The 14868-nt window shown below is 49.2% G+C and overlaps 6 protein-coding genes across 6 annotated transcripts; 2 read left to right on the forward strand and 4 right to left on the reverse strand.

Annotated features, from left to right (window-relative positions):
• Nucleotides 1-9: 9 nt before the first annotated feature.
• LOC112347141 (peroxisomal membrane protein PEX14-like) lies at nt 10-1934 on the reverse strand. Its single transcript, XM_024677521.1, has 9 exons — nt 1640-1934; nt 1396-1587; nt 1168-1345; nt 983-1114; nt 900-922; nt 755-850; nt 654-698; nt 523-591; nt 10-466 (listed from the first exon to the last, which is right to left on the reverse strand). The coding sequence occupies exons 1-9, from the start codon at nt 1919-1921 to the stop codon at nt 86-88; spliced, it is 1398 nt and encodes a 465-aa protein (XP_024533289.1). The 5' UTR covers nt 1922-1934; the 3' UTR covers nt 10-85.
• Nucleotides 1935-2019: 85 nt separating this feature from the next.
• On the reverse strand, nt 2020-4444 carry LOC112347098 (intraflagellar transport protein 74 homolog). The gene is made up of 13 exons (XM_024677423.1): nt 4306-4444; nt 4173-4259; nt 3970-4117; nt 3852-3924; nt 3694-3803; nt 3565-3643; nt 3387-3509; nt 3180-3329; nt 2999-3119; nt 2785-2936; nt 2444-2575; nt 2192-2378; nt 2020-2132 (listed from the first exon to the last, which is right to left on the reverse strand). The coding sequence occupies exons 1-13, from the start codon at nt 4442-4444 to the stop codon at nt 2020-2022; spliced, it is 1614 nt and encodes a 537-aa protein (XP_024533191.1).
• A 566-nt stretch (nt 4445-5010) lies between these two features.
• LOC9651030 (peroxidase 41) lies at nt 5011-6423 on the forward strand. The gene is made up of 4 exons (XM_002972173.2): nt 5011-5356; nt 5411-5605; nt 5659-5824; nt 5908-6423. Exons 1-4 carry the CDS (start codon nt 5093-5095, stop codon nt 6315-6317), a joined length of 1035 nt encoding a protein of 344 aa, XP_002972219.2. The 5' UTR covers nt 5011-5092; the 3' UTR covers nt 6318-6423.
• Nucleotides 6424-6594: 171 nt separating this feature from the next.
• On the reverse strand, nt 6595-7154 carry LOC112347145 (DNA polymerase delta subunit 4-like). The gene is made up of 2 exons (XM_024677541.1): nt 6963-7154; nt 6595-6893 (listed from the first exon to the last, which is right to left on the reverse strand). The coding sequence occupies exons 1-2, from the start codon at nt 7120-7122 to the stop codon at nt 6691-6693; spliced, it is 363 nt and encodes a 120-aa protein (XP_024533309.1). The 5' UTR covers nt 7123-7154; the 3' UTR covers nt 6595-6690.
• A 9-nt stretch (nt 7155-7163) lies between these two features.
• Nucleotides 7164-8744, reverse strand: LOC9650407 (bark storage protein A). Its single transcript, XM_024677528.1, has 6 exons — nt 8451-8744; nt 8311-8378; nt 8092-8247; nt 7741-7986; nt 7494-7673; nt 7164-7417 (listed from the first exon to the last, which is right to left on the reverse strand). The coding sequence occupies exons 1-6, from the start codon at nt 8692-8694 to the stop codon at nt 7223-7225; spliced, it is 1089 nt and encodes a 362-aa protein (XP_024533296.1). The 5' UTR covers nt 8695-8744; the 3' UTR covers nt 7164-7222.
• A 534-nt stretch (nt 8745-9278) lies between these two features.
• On the forward strand, nt 9279-14839 carry LOC9651031 (kinesin-like protein KIN-7C, mitochondrial). Its single transcript, XM_024677504.1, has 26 exons — nt 9279-9876; nt 9997-10094; nt 10154-10243; nt 10303-10355; nt 10418-10483; nt 10541-10594; nt 10643-10702; nt 10767-10845; nt 10900-10967; nt 11032-11094; nt 11153-11257; nt 11312-11416; nt 11471-11578; nt 11633-11776; nt 11829-12008; nt 12063-12239; nt 12295-12486; nt 12544-12684; nt 12740-12859; nt 12918-12968; nt 13018-13065; nt 13115-13405; nt 13465-14082; nt 14146-14235; nt 14305-14503; nt 14561-14839. The coding sequence occupies exons 1-26, from the start codon at nt 9560-9562 to the stop codon at nt 14641-14643; spliced, it is 3600 nt and encodes a 1199-aa protein (XP_024533272.1). The 5' UTR covers nt 9279-9559; the 3' UTR covers nt 14644-14839.
• The last annotated feature ends 29 nt before the right edge of the window (nt 14840-14868 follow it).

Here is a 14868-nt window from a genome sequence, read left to right on the forward strand (position 1 = left end):
TCCTCTGGATAAGGTAAGGTTGTAGACCTTGATTATAGCTAGAGAGCTGACTAATTAGCTAATGTCACCGCCTAAGCAATTCCTGTCACTCTGCTTCTTCCACTGTAACCTCAGACGTGCTCTCTCTGATCTCTGAACTGGACGAGCCCTCCGCATTGTCAGTGCTAGTCCCGTTGCTATGCACATTGTCGTAGCTCGGATAAGAAACTGGACTCGGAGACTTATGTCTGATTGCAGCATCAACTCCCGGTAGAATTGTCTTTGGAACGGGTGGAGGAACCCAAGCCCTGCCTGCGGTCTCAATCTGTGCAGATGCACTAAAAGCACCATCACTGCTAACCGTGTCCTGGTCCTCCATTTCCACAATTTTCACTGAGTTCTCTGTTATTTTGGCGTCTCCATCCCTCTGTCTCCACCATGGTTGGGCGCTTGCACCGTTTTCTGACGGTACATGACTCTCCCACGGCTGCACCAGAAGAAGATCGTAGTAAACAAGAAACAAAAGGAGATGTGACGCCTTACCTTGGTCTTAGGCTGCAACATGGAGTTCGATGCCGGCTGAGTGGGATTTGGAGGTTTATCATTCACATCCTGACAGAAAGAAAGATTGTTCGGCTTCGCTCCACAAAAGAAAAATAAAATAAAACATTTACCCGTATGCCTGGTGGCTTTTCACCCCGCTCGACCATGGCCAAGATCTATAAATTTTCACGTAAGAAATCAGGAAAATAGAGCTAGAACTATTCAGCTGTACCTCAGAGTATTTAGCTGATGGAGCAAACCTGTCGGGATCAAAACTGTAGGGAGCAGAGGAAGGCCTTGCAGGCTCAAAAGCCACTCCAGTAGAATCCTGAAGGTAAAGAAATCTGTGAATGAAAAGAATGTACAGAAACACAAACCTTTGCGTCTCTTGGTACTTGTGCTGCAGATGAAAACGAGAAGATGCATCAGAAAGAGACACCAAGAAAAAGGACGAGCAGACCTTTATAGACATTGGTTTCGCTGGAAGTGACATTTCCTTTCTTCTGGAGTTGGATCAATGTGTCAAGCCGCAGCTTGATTTCCCGCGTTTGCGCCTCCATGGACTTGACAACAGTGTCAAAGTACCGACGTTCTGTGAACAAACCGGCTTGAGTACACTCTCAATAATCAATCAAGAAGCGCAACCTTCGTGTCTGGAGCTCACGAGTTCCCTCACAAGCGCAGCCATTTCCGTAGTGGCAGCAGTTAACGCGGCAGAAGCCTTGGATGCCTCCACGTCCAGTCTTGACTTCTTCTGCTCTGAGCTTTCCTCGTCAAGAACAATACGACGCAGCCAAGCTTTCATTCTTGGAAACAAATAAGTCTGCAAGAACAAAGAAGGTGTCAAGCGCCAACACGGGGAAAAAAAGAAACCTTTGTCACGACTGCTGCTCCTGCTCCAGCCGCACTAAGCACCCCAATAGCCAAAACCACTTGTGTCCATCGAGCACCCTTTCTTGGAACCACAGCCACAGCAGCAGTCTGTGCGGGCAATGCCACAGCAGTAACAGGGGCCCCCGTTGGAGCTGCTGGAACCGGAGCAGCGGAAGTAGTAGACGGTGGATCCTGGAAAGAAGCTCTCAGTATCAAGAGAGGCATGAAACAAGCACATATATACCGGGACTCGCCGAAATGCCTCATCGATTTCTTCTCTGGTCAGGCCTTTGCGCTCAAGAAACGATCGCCTGTAGACAACGGGGGAGTTCTTCACCTTGGGATGGGAGAGGAAATTGACAGCATTCTGGACTTGATCTTCCCTCACGGGCTGCGGCGGGATGAATCGCCAATTGTCGCCTTTGTCGTCGCCCGCTGCCACTGGCGGCGCTGCCGGAGCTGCTGACGATGGCGGCGCCGCTGCTGGCGCCGTTGCTGCGGCTCCATTCACCTGAGCCTCCGCCATTGCCACAAACAAGGAAAACTAAGAACCCTAGATATCCATTCATCCACCGTTTAAATTAATATTTCCTTTCCAGGCCTTTGGTGAAAGTTTGCGAAGTATCAATAGCTTTGCATCTGGCTATTTCTGATCTCGCTGTTGAGCTGCGAGACCATGAACCGTATGTTCTCCAGCACAAGGCCGTAGTTTAGCTCTCGCTCCTTGGTCTCAACTTCTGCAAGAACAAAAAGGTGTGAAACTGGTCACAGATCGTCTTCTACTTTTGGAGACAACCTTCCTGGAGCACTTGGTTGCTGCTTTGTAACGCGTGGAACCTCGTCTTCAACTCCTCCAGGTTCCTATGCAGATCGCTGTCATCCAAAATCTGGCTGAAAGCCTCGAGCTTCTCGACTTGCTCCCTCACTTGCTCCTGGAGAAATGCCTTCTTCTCCTCGATCTTCTGCTTCTCGGCTTCTAATTTCTGCTCGCGTCGTACACGCTATCATGTTAAGTCTAGCAACAGAAGAACACTCCACGTCCACTTACCGCGCATTTCGCATCACACTGGGATCTGCTCCCATCGAGGCGTTTGAAATCTTCCATCTCGTTTTCGAGCAAACTGATGGCCTGCTTTGTGCATGATATGTCCGTCTCGGTTTTGGCTTCGAAATCGTCCAGCTGCTTCAATTCCCCGCGATGAAACTCCAGCTCTGCATCACAAAAGAAATAGATGCTCATCACCGACATCTTAGTTACCTCTTTTGTAGTTCTCAACATCTTCAAACTTCTTCTCGTGATTTGTTTTTGATGCCTTGTAGGTCTCTGCTGCCACTATTCCCTGTAAAAAGGGAAGTTTTGCTTCAAAGAAAATATGGAACAAAACATACCTGACTAATCAGATGTAGCAGCTCACAGATTTTTTGCTGAGCTTCAAATGTCCGCTTTTGCTGCTCTTCTCGGAGGCTATCAAAGTTTTCGATATAGTTTTGCATCTTCCGTTCTTTCTGTTGCATTTCTAGGAATTTCTCAATCCTTCCGCCTGGACCATAAACAAAAACATATGCAATATAAGATAGTTAGAAAAGAAAAGAAAAAAACCACCTTTTAGTTCTGAAATGGACCGTTCTGCTTCGGCAATTTTCCCTTCGTGGAAGTGTATTTCGTTCTCAAGTACTTGGCTTTTCTCTTCCGCTTTGATGATCTCCAGATTATCCTGCCTAATCTGCTCATTCAAAGCTTGCAACTTCAGGCACACATGAAAGCAAGACGGGTGTCACGTTACCTTGGACAGGAGCGCTTCCTTGGCCTCCTCAGCCGTTAGTTTGATCGACGGGTTTTCCATCCTCAATTTCTCAAGCTCTCCCTCGACAGTTAAAAGCTGGTCAGTCAGCATGACAAGCTTCTGCTTTGTAGGATTGGACTTGAAAACATTCTGGAAATATATATAGATCTTGAGCATCAATCAGCAAATAGCAAATCCACAACTCGCCTGTTCCAACTCTTCATTTGACGTGCCGATCTCGCCAATAAGTGATTGCAGTCTCTCCACTTCTGTCTCCAGCTTCCTGTACTCTTGCTGGAGTTCCACGTACTGCACCTTTGCTTCTGGTGCCTGCAAGGCTAAAACGGAGACAATAAATTCCTAGACATCGCCTAAAGAACCACACCTCCTCCGCGATCTTGTGCTCGATTTCAACATCCAAACCTTGCGCTTTGTCATGGAGCTCCTTACCTTCCCTCTCTTTCCTGATCGTCGAATCAGTTTTGCAGAATGATTTGTACACGAAGAGGCTCACAGCGTTCTCTCCAGAAAAAGCTTGTCCGCCTTTTTTGTTTCTTTTGCGTTTCTCTCTTTCAGAGCCTCGAGCTCCTCCCTCAGTTCATCGGGCTCCACTCCTGCATTTACCTGCTTCAACAAGTTACATACCACATGAAGCCTCCGGGTTGCGCTAACCTTTTCCATGACTGCAGTATAGTCGAGCAGCTGCAGCTTCAGTCCCTGCACTTCCTCCGCTAGAGCTTTCTGCCTGCAAGGTCTCGTAAGAATTGGTCCTTACATCCAAAGTCCTTACTTCTGCCCGACATGCACACTGGCGAACCTCTCCTTCTCCAGTTGCTCAACCTCCTCCACCATTCGCTCGATCTCCTGCTGCAGCTCTTTCTTCTTGGAGCGCAATTTCCCTACGTAGTAGGACCGGTCGAGAATTTGTCTGCCAGGGCCTAGAGCCTCAGACAAAGATGTAAATCAATGTTACCAAAGATACAAGGGACCAACCTTGAAAAGAGGATCGCATGCTTATCATCCCTTGCTGCGTGAGAGGCCGAGACTCTACCTTGACATCGGTGTTGATGCTGGGAGAGCCTGGTTGGAAACAAGGTGTAAACGATCCAAGAATGTGTAAGCAGACCTGGTGTGGCGGGGCGCCCCTTGACGAGGCTCCTGGCCGAAGACGGGCGCAAAGGGCTGTTGGAGGAGGAGGGCCGGGCATGGCGGCTGGACGGTATACGAGGGGTGCCCAAAGGCGATGGATCCGTGGACGCATTCATCCCTTCCCTCCGCTTGCCCTAATTCAGCTGACAAGACCGTTGATAACCATGCCTTGTCTTTTAAGCACAAGAAACTTTGGAGGACAAGGTACTACGCTGCAAAGGCTTTTTTCTTCTTTTCCTTTTGTCTTGATATACACACCATCGCTGGCTAGATTCCAAACAATACCACGCATTACGCTCGTAATTGTCCCGTTGCAATCAGACCCACCTCTCATCGATCACAAACTGGCTCGCTCGCTCGCTTGCTGTGACGAAACGTAGCGAGAGCTGCTCTAAAGATCCAAGTCGTTTGCTCAGTTGGTAAACCAACCATGAGCCCTTCAAGTGACTTCAAAGCAAGCTAATTTCTTGAACTTCGAAGCGAGAAAAGCTTAAAAAAAAAAAAAACAAGCCATTAATTGAAACAGACCTTCATGGTAAAACTGAGCGTTGAAATGCATCCTTCCTGTCTGGGGGATATAAATCCAAAACAGGAGCGGTTGTCAACATCGAAGAGCGGGGAAAAGAAAAACTTTAGGCAGAGTTTATACTTCAATTCACCTACCTAGCCGAGCCAGCCCGGCTCCTTCACGAATAGCAGAGAAAACCCCCATTTATATTTAAATGGTCCTCTCCTCTCCCCTGCTGCGACGAAATCGTTGAGCGATGGACGCAGCTCGGCTTTTGCATCTCTTCCTGGTAATGCTGCTGGTTTTGCACGAAGCAGCACAGAGTGCCACTGGGGTTCAGCTGCAAAATCAAACGCAAAACCGGCAGCAGCAGCAGCAATTCCTGAGTGTGGACTACTACAAGCGCACCTGTCCAGACGTGGAGAAGATTGTCCACCAAGTCATGGTCCAGAAGTTCAGGGAGGCGCCCGTGGCAGCCGCTGGGACATTGCGCATCTTCTTTCATGACTGCATGGTCCAGGTAAGAAGATTTCAGCTCAAAAGCTCAATGCACATATCTTTCCTTCCTCTCCAGGGTTGTGATGCTTCCGTCCTCGTCGCCTCCACCTCCCACAACAAAGCCGAGAAGGATTTCGACATCAACCTCTCACTTCCGGGCGATGGTTTCGACGCCGTTATGCGAGCCAAGCAGGCTGTCGAGAACAGATGCCCGAGGACAGTCTCGTGTGCCGACATTCTCGCAATTGCGTCGAGAGACCTGATTGGAATGGTACGTCGTCGTCCTCCACAGGGGCAGAAGGAAGCTGAGGCTTGGTTTTGCAGATTGGAGGCCCCTTCTGGCCGGTGAAGAAAGGCCGCAAAGACAGCTACACGTCGCATGCTGCCAGAGTCCCCGGCAACCTGCCTTCGTCCAAGAACACAGTTTCGGAGCTCATGCATCTCTTCTCGTCCAAAGGATTCACCACCGAAGAAATGGTTGCACTGGCCGGTAAGTAGCACTCTGAACAAGATTCCTTGCCTGGATCGATCAATTGGGAAGCTTGCTTGCCGAATGTCTCGGGGTGGGTGCAGGAGCACATACCGCCGGCTTTGCGCATTGCAAAGAGTTCAACGACCGCATCTACAACTGGAAGAATACATCCCGCATTGATCCCACCATGAATCCGCTGTATGCCGCCAACTTGAGGCTGGCCTGTCCCCGCAACGTGGATCCAACCATCGTCGCCAACTTGGACGTAACAACATCCAAGAAGTTCGACAACGTCTACTACCAAAACTTGCAAAAGGGACTGGGTTTGTTGAGCACCGACCAGGCCCTGTTTAACGACCCCCGGACGAAGCCTCTGGTGAACAGGTTTGCGGCGTCGCAGGAGCGATTCTTCGCGGCGTTCGCGTCCGCGATGCAAAAGCTGGGCAGCATCGGCGTCAAGTCGGCTTCACAAGGCAACATCCGGATAAACTGCGCAGCCTTCAACCAGTAACCTTTCCCAACCTGCAGAAGCCGAGGAAAAAGAAACCGAGTGAGATTGTGTTTGTTTGAATGAGACGAGAGATTGCTACAGAGAAATCACATGTGATTTGCTGCTGGAGCGAGCGTGCCTGGCCCCTCACATGAAGGAGGAAGATTGCCAGATTGATCAATGCAGCCGTTGCCAGCGACCAGAAAGCATCTGTCGTTAGCAAACAAAAAACAAGAAAGAAAAAGAAAGGAACGAACTTGAAAGGAAACCAAAAAACAAACGAAAAAGCGAGAGGAGCTTTCCAAGTTCACGTGCAAACAGTTTAGTCACCAAAGTACGTAGACTACATATATCTTACGACGACGAGCTTCAAACCAAGGCATTGAAGCAAAGCCTAAACCCTGCCCTCCCAGAGACAGTTTGGCTCGCCACCCACGCGCTCCAAAACATCCCTGATGTTTTGGGGCGGGCACAGGCCATGGCGCTGGGCTCTCTCCCACCGTTCTATCCGCGACAACCCCACACAGGGGCCAAACTTGGCGTCCAGATCGAATTGCCGCAGCATTTCCTCCACATCGTCCTCATCCTCCGCAACATCTAAGACACACGATAATCTCAAATTTTATTGAGACAATGGGTAGCGCGGCGGCTCTCGCCTGTGCTTACCTGTTGAGCTCGCGCTGGGGTACACCAGAGCTCTCGCGACTCGCTTCTCGCTGGCGCCGATAGCCTGATCAGCGTCGGACAGGATGATCTTCTTCTTCTTCTTTTGCGGAGACATGCCCTTCTTGCGCGGCTTCAGGACGGACGTCAATTTCGTCGCCATCGCTCTCGCAGCCCTAGCACAGCTACAGAAAGAAAACCCTAGGCAGGGAAAGTGACCGTTGACAACGTCTTTAAAATTCCAAGTACCTAGAGCATCTTTTCTACATGAGAATCATTCCCTGGTCGTGGGGCGAATCTTGCTTGGGCAGGGCCTTGAGGAACTGCGTGAGGACCTTGACAGCGTTGAGCGACGCGAGGTTCTTGAACGCCGACACCTCGTTTGCTCCTTCCGCGTTCCCGGCTGAATCCGATATGGACCTTATGACGATGAAAGGCACCTCGTTGGAGTAGCAAACCTGGGCGAGGCGAGAGGCGAGAGGCGTGAGAACTTTTGTAAGAACCCGGTGGGAAATCCAGAGTAAGTCAACTCACCAGAGCTACAGCAGCAGATTCCATGTCTACCGAGGAGACTCGAAAGGTTTGGAACATGAACTGGCGATACGCAGCGTTGTCGACGAAGATGTTGGAGCTTGCTCCCCTGAGACCCACCACGACTTTGGGTCTAATGCTCAGGCATGTTGTCGCATTGAAGCACGACGTGAGCTCCATACCCTGCGTTTACGAGGGTGGAAGGATGGTCGCTTACGAAATTCTTCTATGAAATTCACTAGGTACTTGCCTCGAGAGTTTTCGCGGCTTTGTAGAAACGCTTGTCCACTCTCACCCAAAACGCTCGGCTGCGCACTTCGGGAGTCCCGCTGACTTTCAAGACGTCTTCGGGTTGACTCCAGACGCTGGTGAGTAGATTCTGGCTGTGGCCATTGTTTGGGTACGCGAAGTCGCTGAAGTGGAGGTGTCCCAGATCCTGCGTGAAATCTCCGTTTGGTCCTGATGACAAGAGGTGACCCGATCCGTTACTAAACTTCTGAAAAAAGAAACGATCAAACAGAGACCACGGGAAACACAAGAGGAAAATAACAAAAAAAAGAGAGACAAGCAGAATGAACGCATGACATGACGTAGACGTTACCTCCCAATTCCACAAGGCTGTGTGAGCCCAGTATTTTGGAATGCTTATGTCTCCGATGGTCAGGGAATCATTTGCGCTTCCAGCAATGCCGTAGTGAAGCACTCCGTTGATATCGAAAAAGTCGAGCAGTTGCTGCGTGGTGATCGCTGCATTGAGCTAAGAAGAAAACACCACCACCGATTATATCGATTTCTTCTCGTGCTGATGTTTGATGCTTACCATTGCCGAGGCAGACTGCACAAGAACGACTTTGTGACCTTGAATTGTTCCAATGTGGAAGCGTCGCCCTGAGCAAAAGGAATGGGACTTTAGTCTTGCCTAGGCCTGGCTATAGAGGTTGAGAGAGCGAGCAAACTCACCGGCGAGGTCGAGCCAGGGAATGTAGGGGTGCGGGGCGAAGATGGTTTGCTGGCGAATGGCATCCATCTCGAAGCTCGTGGGCACAACCAGACCTAGAAACGGGCCCTCGCGTTCGTTGATCCGCTGGGCCAGGAGCAGCGCGCTCCTGTTTGACGGCAATGCTTGCGCTGTCCATCCCCATCCCCAACCCGCGAGCGCGAGCAGCAGGTGGAGGCGCCGCCATTGATGGCCCCCCTTCTCCATGGCCCCCCTAATCGGAGCTTTGCGTTTGCGAGAGAGTGTGAGGACCCGCGCATCCGACGGTCCACATCCCGACGCGTTGGGGGGTATATGCTTCCGGCCCACGCCAATGGGAGATACGTGGGTACGGCATGTTGCTAGGGCGTACGGGTGGGAAGCCTCTGCTCTGCCACCCTTTTTACTTGGGCTTGGCATTTTCGATCGCCCAGATTTTAATGTTTTCTCCCGCCTTTTGTTTTCACCTACTTGAAGTTGAGTGGTGGCAGCCGCGACGCGCGTGACTGATCCAGGGATTGGGGTGCGTGCTGGTGCGACTGACCCACTCCCTCCCTCTCCATCCACCACCTTTTTCTGTGCCCTAAAGCTTTAACTTGAAAATGCATGCATGCATGCATGCGCATGGTGGTTTGGGTGTCACTGGAATTAACGTTGCACCCACGCTCGCGATGCTTGCAATCCAACAACTCGTTCCTCCGTCATGGGAGGGAGTGAGACGAAACAAACGATAATGGGCGAGCTAGCGGCGATGGCTAAGCTAATTTTCCACTGGCACGAACCCTAAACCCCTGCCTTGACGCAACGGCAAACGGGTGGGGCCATTCATTCTCTCATTCTTCGCTTTGCTCGTCTTTGTTGGGTCACTGGCGGCGCCGGTTCCGTTGCCGACCTCTCTACTATTGCTCAAGCTTTTCTATTCTTCTTATTTTTTGCCCCGGCCTCCCTCGATCCATGGTCAGCGGGAGGAAGCAAGCTCGATCCTCGATTGTCACACAGGTTGGGCCGCTGATCCTAGCGCCAAAGGGGCTTACACAGCTCACCATGTAGGTAGCAGTCGAGTTAGCTTATTCTTTTCAGAGGAGCTCCGGCCATGGCTGCGAGGTCGAGATCCCCGATGCGCTACAAGCCGCCCACCTCCGCGGCGGCCAATGGAAAGCCCCCGGTTCTTCCGTCGCTGAATTCAGGATCTAGGCAGCCGCCATCGTCCACTGTTGCTAGAGCTTCGTCGCTCCCTCCTCCGCCCAGAATGCAGGCCCTCCCCAAGCTCAACAGCCCCAGCTCCACGCTCTCGGCTTCGTTCTCCTCCTCCTCCACCACCACCACATCATCGTCCTCCGACTTGGGCAGCGGCACCACCAAATTCAACAAGGAGAATGTCACTGTCACCGTGCGATTTCGACCTCTCAAGTAAGTGCTGGCTCTCTAGTCAATCAAGAGCTCGCTCGCTACTCTTCCGAGTTTATGGCTTTCCCATTTTTACTTTGTTCCTTTTGGAGCATCACAAGCTTACAACTACGTTTTGCGCAGCTCCAGAGAAATTCAAAAGGGTGATGAGGTTGCGTGGTACGCCGACGGGGATACGTCTGTTTGCAGCGAATACAACGCCTCTACGGTTTATGCGTTTGGTAAGTCCTCGGAAAGAAAGGAGATCTTGTCTTAAACGGGCTGGACTGCCTGCAAACAGATAAAGTGTTTGGACCAGCAACAACGACGCGAGGTGTTTATGACATTGCAGCTCAACAGGTTGTTAGTGGCGCGATGGAGGGAGTTAATGGTATTTTCGTACGTAGGCCTCTTTCTACTCTATCGCTCAACCTTTGTCGCCTCTCCCAGGAACTGTCTTTGCGTATGGAGTCACCAGCAGCGGCAAGACACATACAATGCATGTAAGTGTTTTGACAGTTTTCCGTCCGTCCCAAGTCATTTGGTTCTTGTTCTCTGTTGACAGGGCGATCAGAAATCTCCAGGAATTATACCTTTGGCAGTGAAGGACGTATTCAATATAATACAAGAGGTGTGGATTCTAATCTTGTCTTTTATTTCCTTGCTATATCCTTATGGTACTATGCAGTCGCCAGGAAGAGAGTTCCTCTTGCGGGTGTCCTATCTCGAGATTTACAACGAGGTTTGTGGCTGAGAAAATGTTAGCCGTGTTGGCTCACGTCTTACGCAGGTTATCAACGACTTGCTCAACCCAGCTGGACAAAATCTGAGAGTTCGGGAGGATTCTCATGTAAGTTTCTGTATTGACACTTAGGCCTGCTGTATATAATTCTGGTATTCAAAGTGGCTTGCAGGGCACATATGTGGAGGGTATAAAAGAAGAAGTTGTGTTATCTCCTGCTCACGCACTCTCATTGATTGCCACCGGAGAAGGTACACGGGCATAATCTGAGAATTGAAATATCTTGACAGCCTTTTTGTTTATAGAGCATCGTCATGTTGGATCCAACAACCTCAACTTGATGAGCAGCCGGAGTCACACGATTTTTACTCTGGTCGGTCCCTGACGTGATTATATTCATTCTCTTTTATTTGTCTAACGTCGTTCATTTATACAAGACTGTGGAGAGCAGTGCGCGAGGAGAAGGAAGTCGAGAGGAGGAAGTTACTCTTTCTCAACTCGTGAGTGTCTAGTAAAAAGGATTTACATTAGATGACTGAACTTTCTTTTGACCGACAGAATCTTATCGACTTGGCCGGTTCTGAAAGCTCAAAGGCGGAAACAGTTGGCTTGCGAAGGAAGGAAGGCTCCTACATTAACAAAAGCTTGCTAACACTTGGCACGGTAAGAGCAATCTGCTAGTAGCTAGAATAATCTTTTCTCTTTTGTTTCTATCAGGTAATATCCAAATTGACAGACGGGAAATCTTCTCATATACCTTACCGGGATTCTAAACTAACAAGGCTTTTGCAATCGTCCTTGAGTGGCCACGGGCGTGTGTCGGTACAGCTCTGAGAATTTCTTGTCATTCTGATATAAGTCGCAAAACTTGTCCAGTTAATCTGCACAGTCACACCTGCATCAAGCAGCAATGAGGAGACACACAACACCCTCAAGTTTGCTCATCGTGCCAAACATGTGGAGCTTCACTCTTCCGCGAACAAGGTGAGATCCATGCTAATATTCGCTTATCATTTTTTTCTCTCTCTCTCTCTCCAGATTCTTGATGAGAAGTCGTTGATCAAAAAGTACCAGAAAGAGATAACAAGCCTAAAACAAGAGCTGGAGCAGCTACGGAAAGGCATGGTTGGAAAACCATTTGTGGAAGGCACAAACGATGACGTCATCCAACTTCGTCAACAGGTTTGTTGATACAAAAGTTGCGAGAACATGTTTAAAGGGGAAACTTTTGCAGTTGGAAGCTGGACAAGTCAAGCTACAATCGCGGCTCGAAGAAGAAGAGCAAGCCAAAGCTGCATTACTGGGCCGGATTCAGAGGCTCACCAAGCTTATATTGGTGTCTACAAAGAACACCATTCCAAATCTTCCAGATCGTCCCACACACCGCCGGCGATATTCTTTTGGAGAGGAAGAGGTGTGTAGTGTGTTCTTGTCTTTTATCTGGTCTCTCACATACTTCCATTTTCAGCTTGCATATCTACCCGATAAAAGACGCGGGTTTATTGGCGACGAAGACGACGAACTTGATGTCGACTTGCCGGAATTATCATCGGATGGGAAATCAGAAAGTGCAAACGGCGATGATGTTCACAAGGATGACAAGAAGCCGAAGAAGCGCGGAATGCTTGGATGGTTCAAAACCAAGGTAAAACAATCTCGAAGCTATGCCAAGTTTTAAGTGAGAATCTTGTTTATGCTAGAAACACGAGCAACTTCACAGCCGCACAGACTCCGACATCCCTTCTCCAACCGGACGTTTAGATGACAACACGGCCACGAAGCGAAAGCCCCTCATGAGAGTAAAAAGCGACGAGCTTGCAGATGCTTTTCTGGAGCCTACTCAAGCTGGTGAACTCTTCAGTGCTGCGGTCTACGGTCGAAGGCCCCCACCTGTATGTATGAAAGCAACTGATTCACTTTTAAGGTACTGATAGTGGTCTCTATCACAGACGGGAACCACAATGGCGGACCAAATGGATCTTTTGAAAGAGCAAGTCAAGATGCTTGCTGGCGAAGTCGCATTCTGCAGCAGTTCACTCAAGAGGCTATCCGAACAGTCTGCTTTGACACCAGATGATGGAGATATTCAAGTAAGCGTTTACCTTTTTCTCTTTTGCATAACTAAATCCATCTGTTTATTCTAAGGTTCAAATGAAGAGACTTAAGGAAGAAATTTCTATGAAGAGGCAACAAATGCAGGTATTGGAGCGAAGGATTTTAGGAAGTGTAGAAAATGCGCCTGCCAACACGCAGCAATTGTCCCAGGTATGCAGCCTTTTTCGTTTTACGTTTTCTTTTTCTTTACCAAGCAATTGCTTTTCAGACGATGATGAAGCTTACTAGTCAATTAAACGAGAAATCTTTTGAGCTGGAGGTATACAGTGGTAGCAGTATACATTAGACTCATGCTTCGATTTTTCCAGATAAAAGCAGCAGACAACCGCATTCTGCAAGAACAACTGCAATCCAAGGTAACAAGGAAGACGGCTATTACGTCTTACATTGTGCCCTTTATTTCAGAACGTTGAGAACACTGAACTGCAATCTACAATCCACTCCCTCAAACAACAGCTTCAGCAAGCTGTTGCCGAGAAAAAAGCGTCCATTCACAAGAAAGCTGGATCTGATAGCCACAAGAAAGGGCATAGTTTCTTCGATTCGGAAGAAACTAGCGAGTGGCTGAATGACGTTGACTTGTCCCGGGAGCTGAGAATGGTTGAGAACGGAGGTGACGCTAACTTTGCCCAAGGCTTTGCTTCAAAGATTATTCCCGGAGCTGGCTTTCCTCTGCAATCTCAGCTGTTTTCACAGGTAGTGTGGTAACAGCTTTAGTATGTATATAACATCTTGTAAGTGTTGTTCTTTTCCAGGTGAACGAGATTGAAAAGTTGAAGCTAGAAAAGACGCGTTTGGCCGAAGAGAAGACTATGCTGGAAGCCAAAGGCCAAAAGCTTATGGACGAGGCAGCGTACGCGAAAGAGCTTGCAACGGCGGCTGCTGTGGAGCTCAAAGGCTTGGCAGAGGAAGTAACCAAGCTGTCCGCTCAAAACGCAAAGCTCTCGACTGAGGTGGAGGCTCTCCGCTCGAAAGCTGCCGGCGAAGAGAAGACTAGAAGGGAGGGCGTGAGCATGGATCAAGATATGATCCAGCAGCTGAGAACTGAGTTATCAGAGGCTAAACGGAAGGTGGCGAGCTTGGAACAGAACGAGGCCACTCTAAACAGGAGAATCGAAGAAGGGAAGGAGCGGGAGGCGGACTTGGAGAATGATCTCGCAGGAATGTGGGTTCTGGTAGCAAAGGTGAAGCAAGAGAAAGAACGAGACGAGTTCGAGATCCTAGGCAACGGGAATGGCTTAGAGTCCGGGCTGCTCACTTCTAAAAACAATGCACACGTCGAGGACGAGAGCCCAGTCGAGGAGTTGCAATGCCAACTTGAAGCTGCAAGAACCAAAGTGGCAGAACTGGAGCTCGGGAACTCCCAACTCAAAGTAAGTGGCAATTTAATTAAGTCTTGGGCCGATTTTCTTACTGACTCCTTGACATATACTCAGGGAGAGAACTTGGAAAGCTTGGACCTTTCAGCCCTTGAAAGTCTCCAAAATTTACACGTTGAGGCTTTGACAAGACTGTGCCAGGCCAAGGTTTTTCTTTTTTTTTTTCTCTCCCTCTCTTTTTTTTTGGTGTAAACGTCACATACTTGTTTTGTATAGACCAAGGCGCAAGAAAGGCTTGAGAGAGAGAAGCGACGAAGCATGGAAGAGCGAGCATTGTCAAGATCCCAAGCGGACTCACTGTCAAGTATTGGGGTCCAACACTTGCTGCTCGAGGAAGAAAGGAATGGCCACGTCTGTAAAGTCTGCTTCGAGGCCCCCACTGCCGCTGTTCTCCTTCCCTGTCGCCACTTTTGCTGTAAGTCTCGTGTCTAATCGTTCTTTTCACTGATTTCTCGCCATTGTTTTCTTTCAGTGTGCAAATCGTGTGCAATTGCTTGCACCGAGTGCCCTCTCTGCAGAAGCGGGATCACAGACAGGATAATCACATTCACGTAAGGAAAAAAAAACCAGAAAAAAAAATCAAGAAGTTTTGGATTGAGCGTCACGAACAGCCATACTTTACAGTAGCGCAGTAATTCTTCTACACAGATGAGAGTTCCCATATCAGAGGAGCTCGTTTTACCGATTGCGTGTAACACCAGAAACATTGAAAGCAAGAAAAGAACACACTCGAATTCTTACCGTGGTGAAATTCTTCCCGACAGCCCATCTTGGAATCAT

Source organism: Selaginella moellendorffii, unplaced genomic scaffold (genome assembly GCF_000143415.4).
Source record: "Selaginella moellendorffii unplaced genomic scaffold, v1.0 SELMOscaffold_19, whole genome shotgun sequence".
NCBI classification, from domain to species: domain Eukaryota; kingdom Viridiplantae; phylum Streptophyta; class Lycopodiopsida; order Selaginellales; family Selaginellaceae; genus Selaginella; species Selaginella moellendorffii.

What these genes read in the sequence shown, in the direction of transcription:
- LOC9651031 (XM_024677504.1), top strand. Translation starts at nt 9,560, where the DNA reads ATGGCTGCGAGGTCGAGATCCCCGATGCGCTACAAGCCGCCCACCTCC. An exon ending in GTGCGATTTCGACCTCTCAA is followed by an intron (nt 9,877 to 9,996) that starts GTAAGTGCTGGC and finishes CGTTTTGCGCAG; the next exon opens with CTCCAGAGAAATTCAAAAGG. An exon ending in TCCCTGTCGCCACTTTTGCT is followed by an intron (nt 14,504 to 14,560) that starts GTAAGTCTCGTG and finishes GTTTTCTTTCAG; the next exon opens with TGTGCAAATCGTGTGCAATT.
- LOC112347141 (XM_024677521.1), bottom strand. Translation starts at nt 1,921, where the DNA reads ATGGCGGAGGCTCAGGTGAATGGAGCCGCAGCAACGGCGCCAGCAGCG. An exon ending in CATCAGCTAAATACTCTGAG is followed by an intron (nt 699 to 754) that starts GTACAGCTGAAT and finishes GAAAATTTATAG; the next exon opens with ATCTTGGCCATGGTCGAGCG. An exon ending in AAAAGCCACCAGGCATACGG is followed by an intron (nt 592 to 653) that starts GTAAATGTTTTA and finishes TCTTTCTGTCAG; the next exon opens with GATGTGAATGATAAACCTCC.
- LOC9651030 (XM_002972173.2), top strand. Translation starts at nt 5,093, where the DNA reads ATGGACGCAGCTCGGCTTTTGCATCTCTTCCTGGTAATGCTGCTGGTT. An exon ending in CGAGAGACCTGATTGGAATG is followed by an intron (nt 5,606 to 5,658) that starts GTACGTCGTCGT and finishes TTGGTTTTGCAG; the next exon opens with ATTGGAGGCCCCTTCTGGCC. An exon ending in AGAAATGGTTGCACTGGCCG is followed by an intron (nt 5,825 to 5,907) that starts GTAAGTAGCACT and finishes GGGTGGGTGCAG; the next exon opens with GAGCACATACCGCCGGCTTT.
- LOC9650407 (XM_024677528.1), bottom strand. Translation starts at nt 8,694, where the DNA reads ATGGAGAAGGGGGGCCATCAATGGCGGCGCCTCCACCTGCTGCTCGCG. An exon ending in TCCCTGGCTCGACCTCGCCG is followed by an intron (nt 8,379 to 8,450) that starts GTGAGTTTGCTC and finishes CCTTTTGCTCAG; the next exon opens with GGCGACGCTTCCACATTGGA. An exon ending in AAGCCGCGAAAACTCTCGAG is followed by an intron (nt 7,674 to 7,740) that starts GCAAGTACCTAG and finishes TCGTAAACGCAG; the next exon opens with GGTATGGAGCTCACGTCGTG.
- LOC112347098 (XM_024677423.1), bottom strand. Translation starts at nt 4,444, where the DNA reads ATGAATGCGTCCACGGATCCATCGCCTTTGGGCACCCCTCGTATACCG. An exon ending in AGTGTGCATGTCGGGCAGAA is followed by an intron (nt 3,925 to 3,969) that starts GTAAGGACTTTG and finishes GAGACCTTGCAG; the next exon opens with GCAGAAAGCTCTAGCGGAGG. An exon ending in AGCACAAGATCGCGGAGGAG is followed by an intron (nt 3,510 to 3,564) that starts GTGTGGTTCTTT and finishes TTAGCCTTGCAG; the next exon opens with GCACCAGAAGCAAAGGTGCA.
- LOC112347145 (XM_024677541.1), bottom strand. Translation starts at nt 7,122, where the DNA reads ATGGCGACGAAATTGACGTCCGTCCTGAAGCCGCGCAAGAAGGGCATG. An exon ending in CCCCAGCGCGAGCTCAACAG is followed by an intron (nt 6,894 to 6,962) that starts GTAAGCACAGGC and finishes CGTGTGTCTTAG; the next exon opens with ATGTTGCGGAGGATGAGGAC.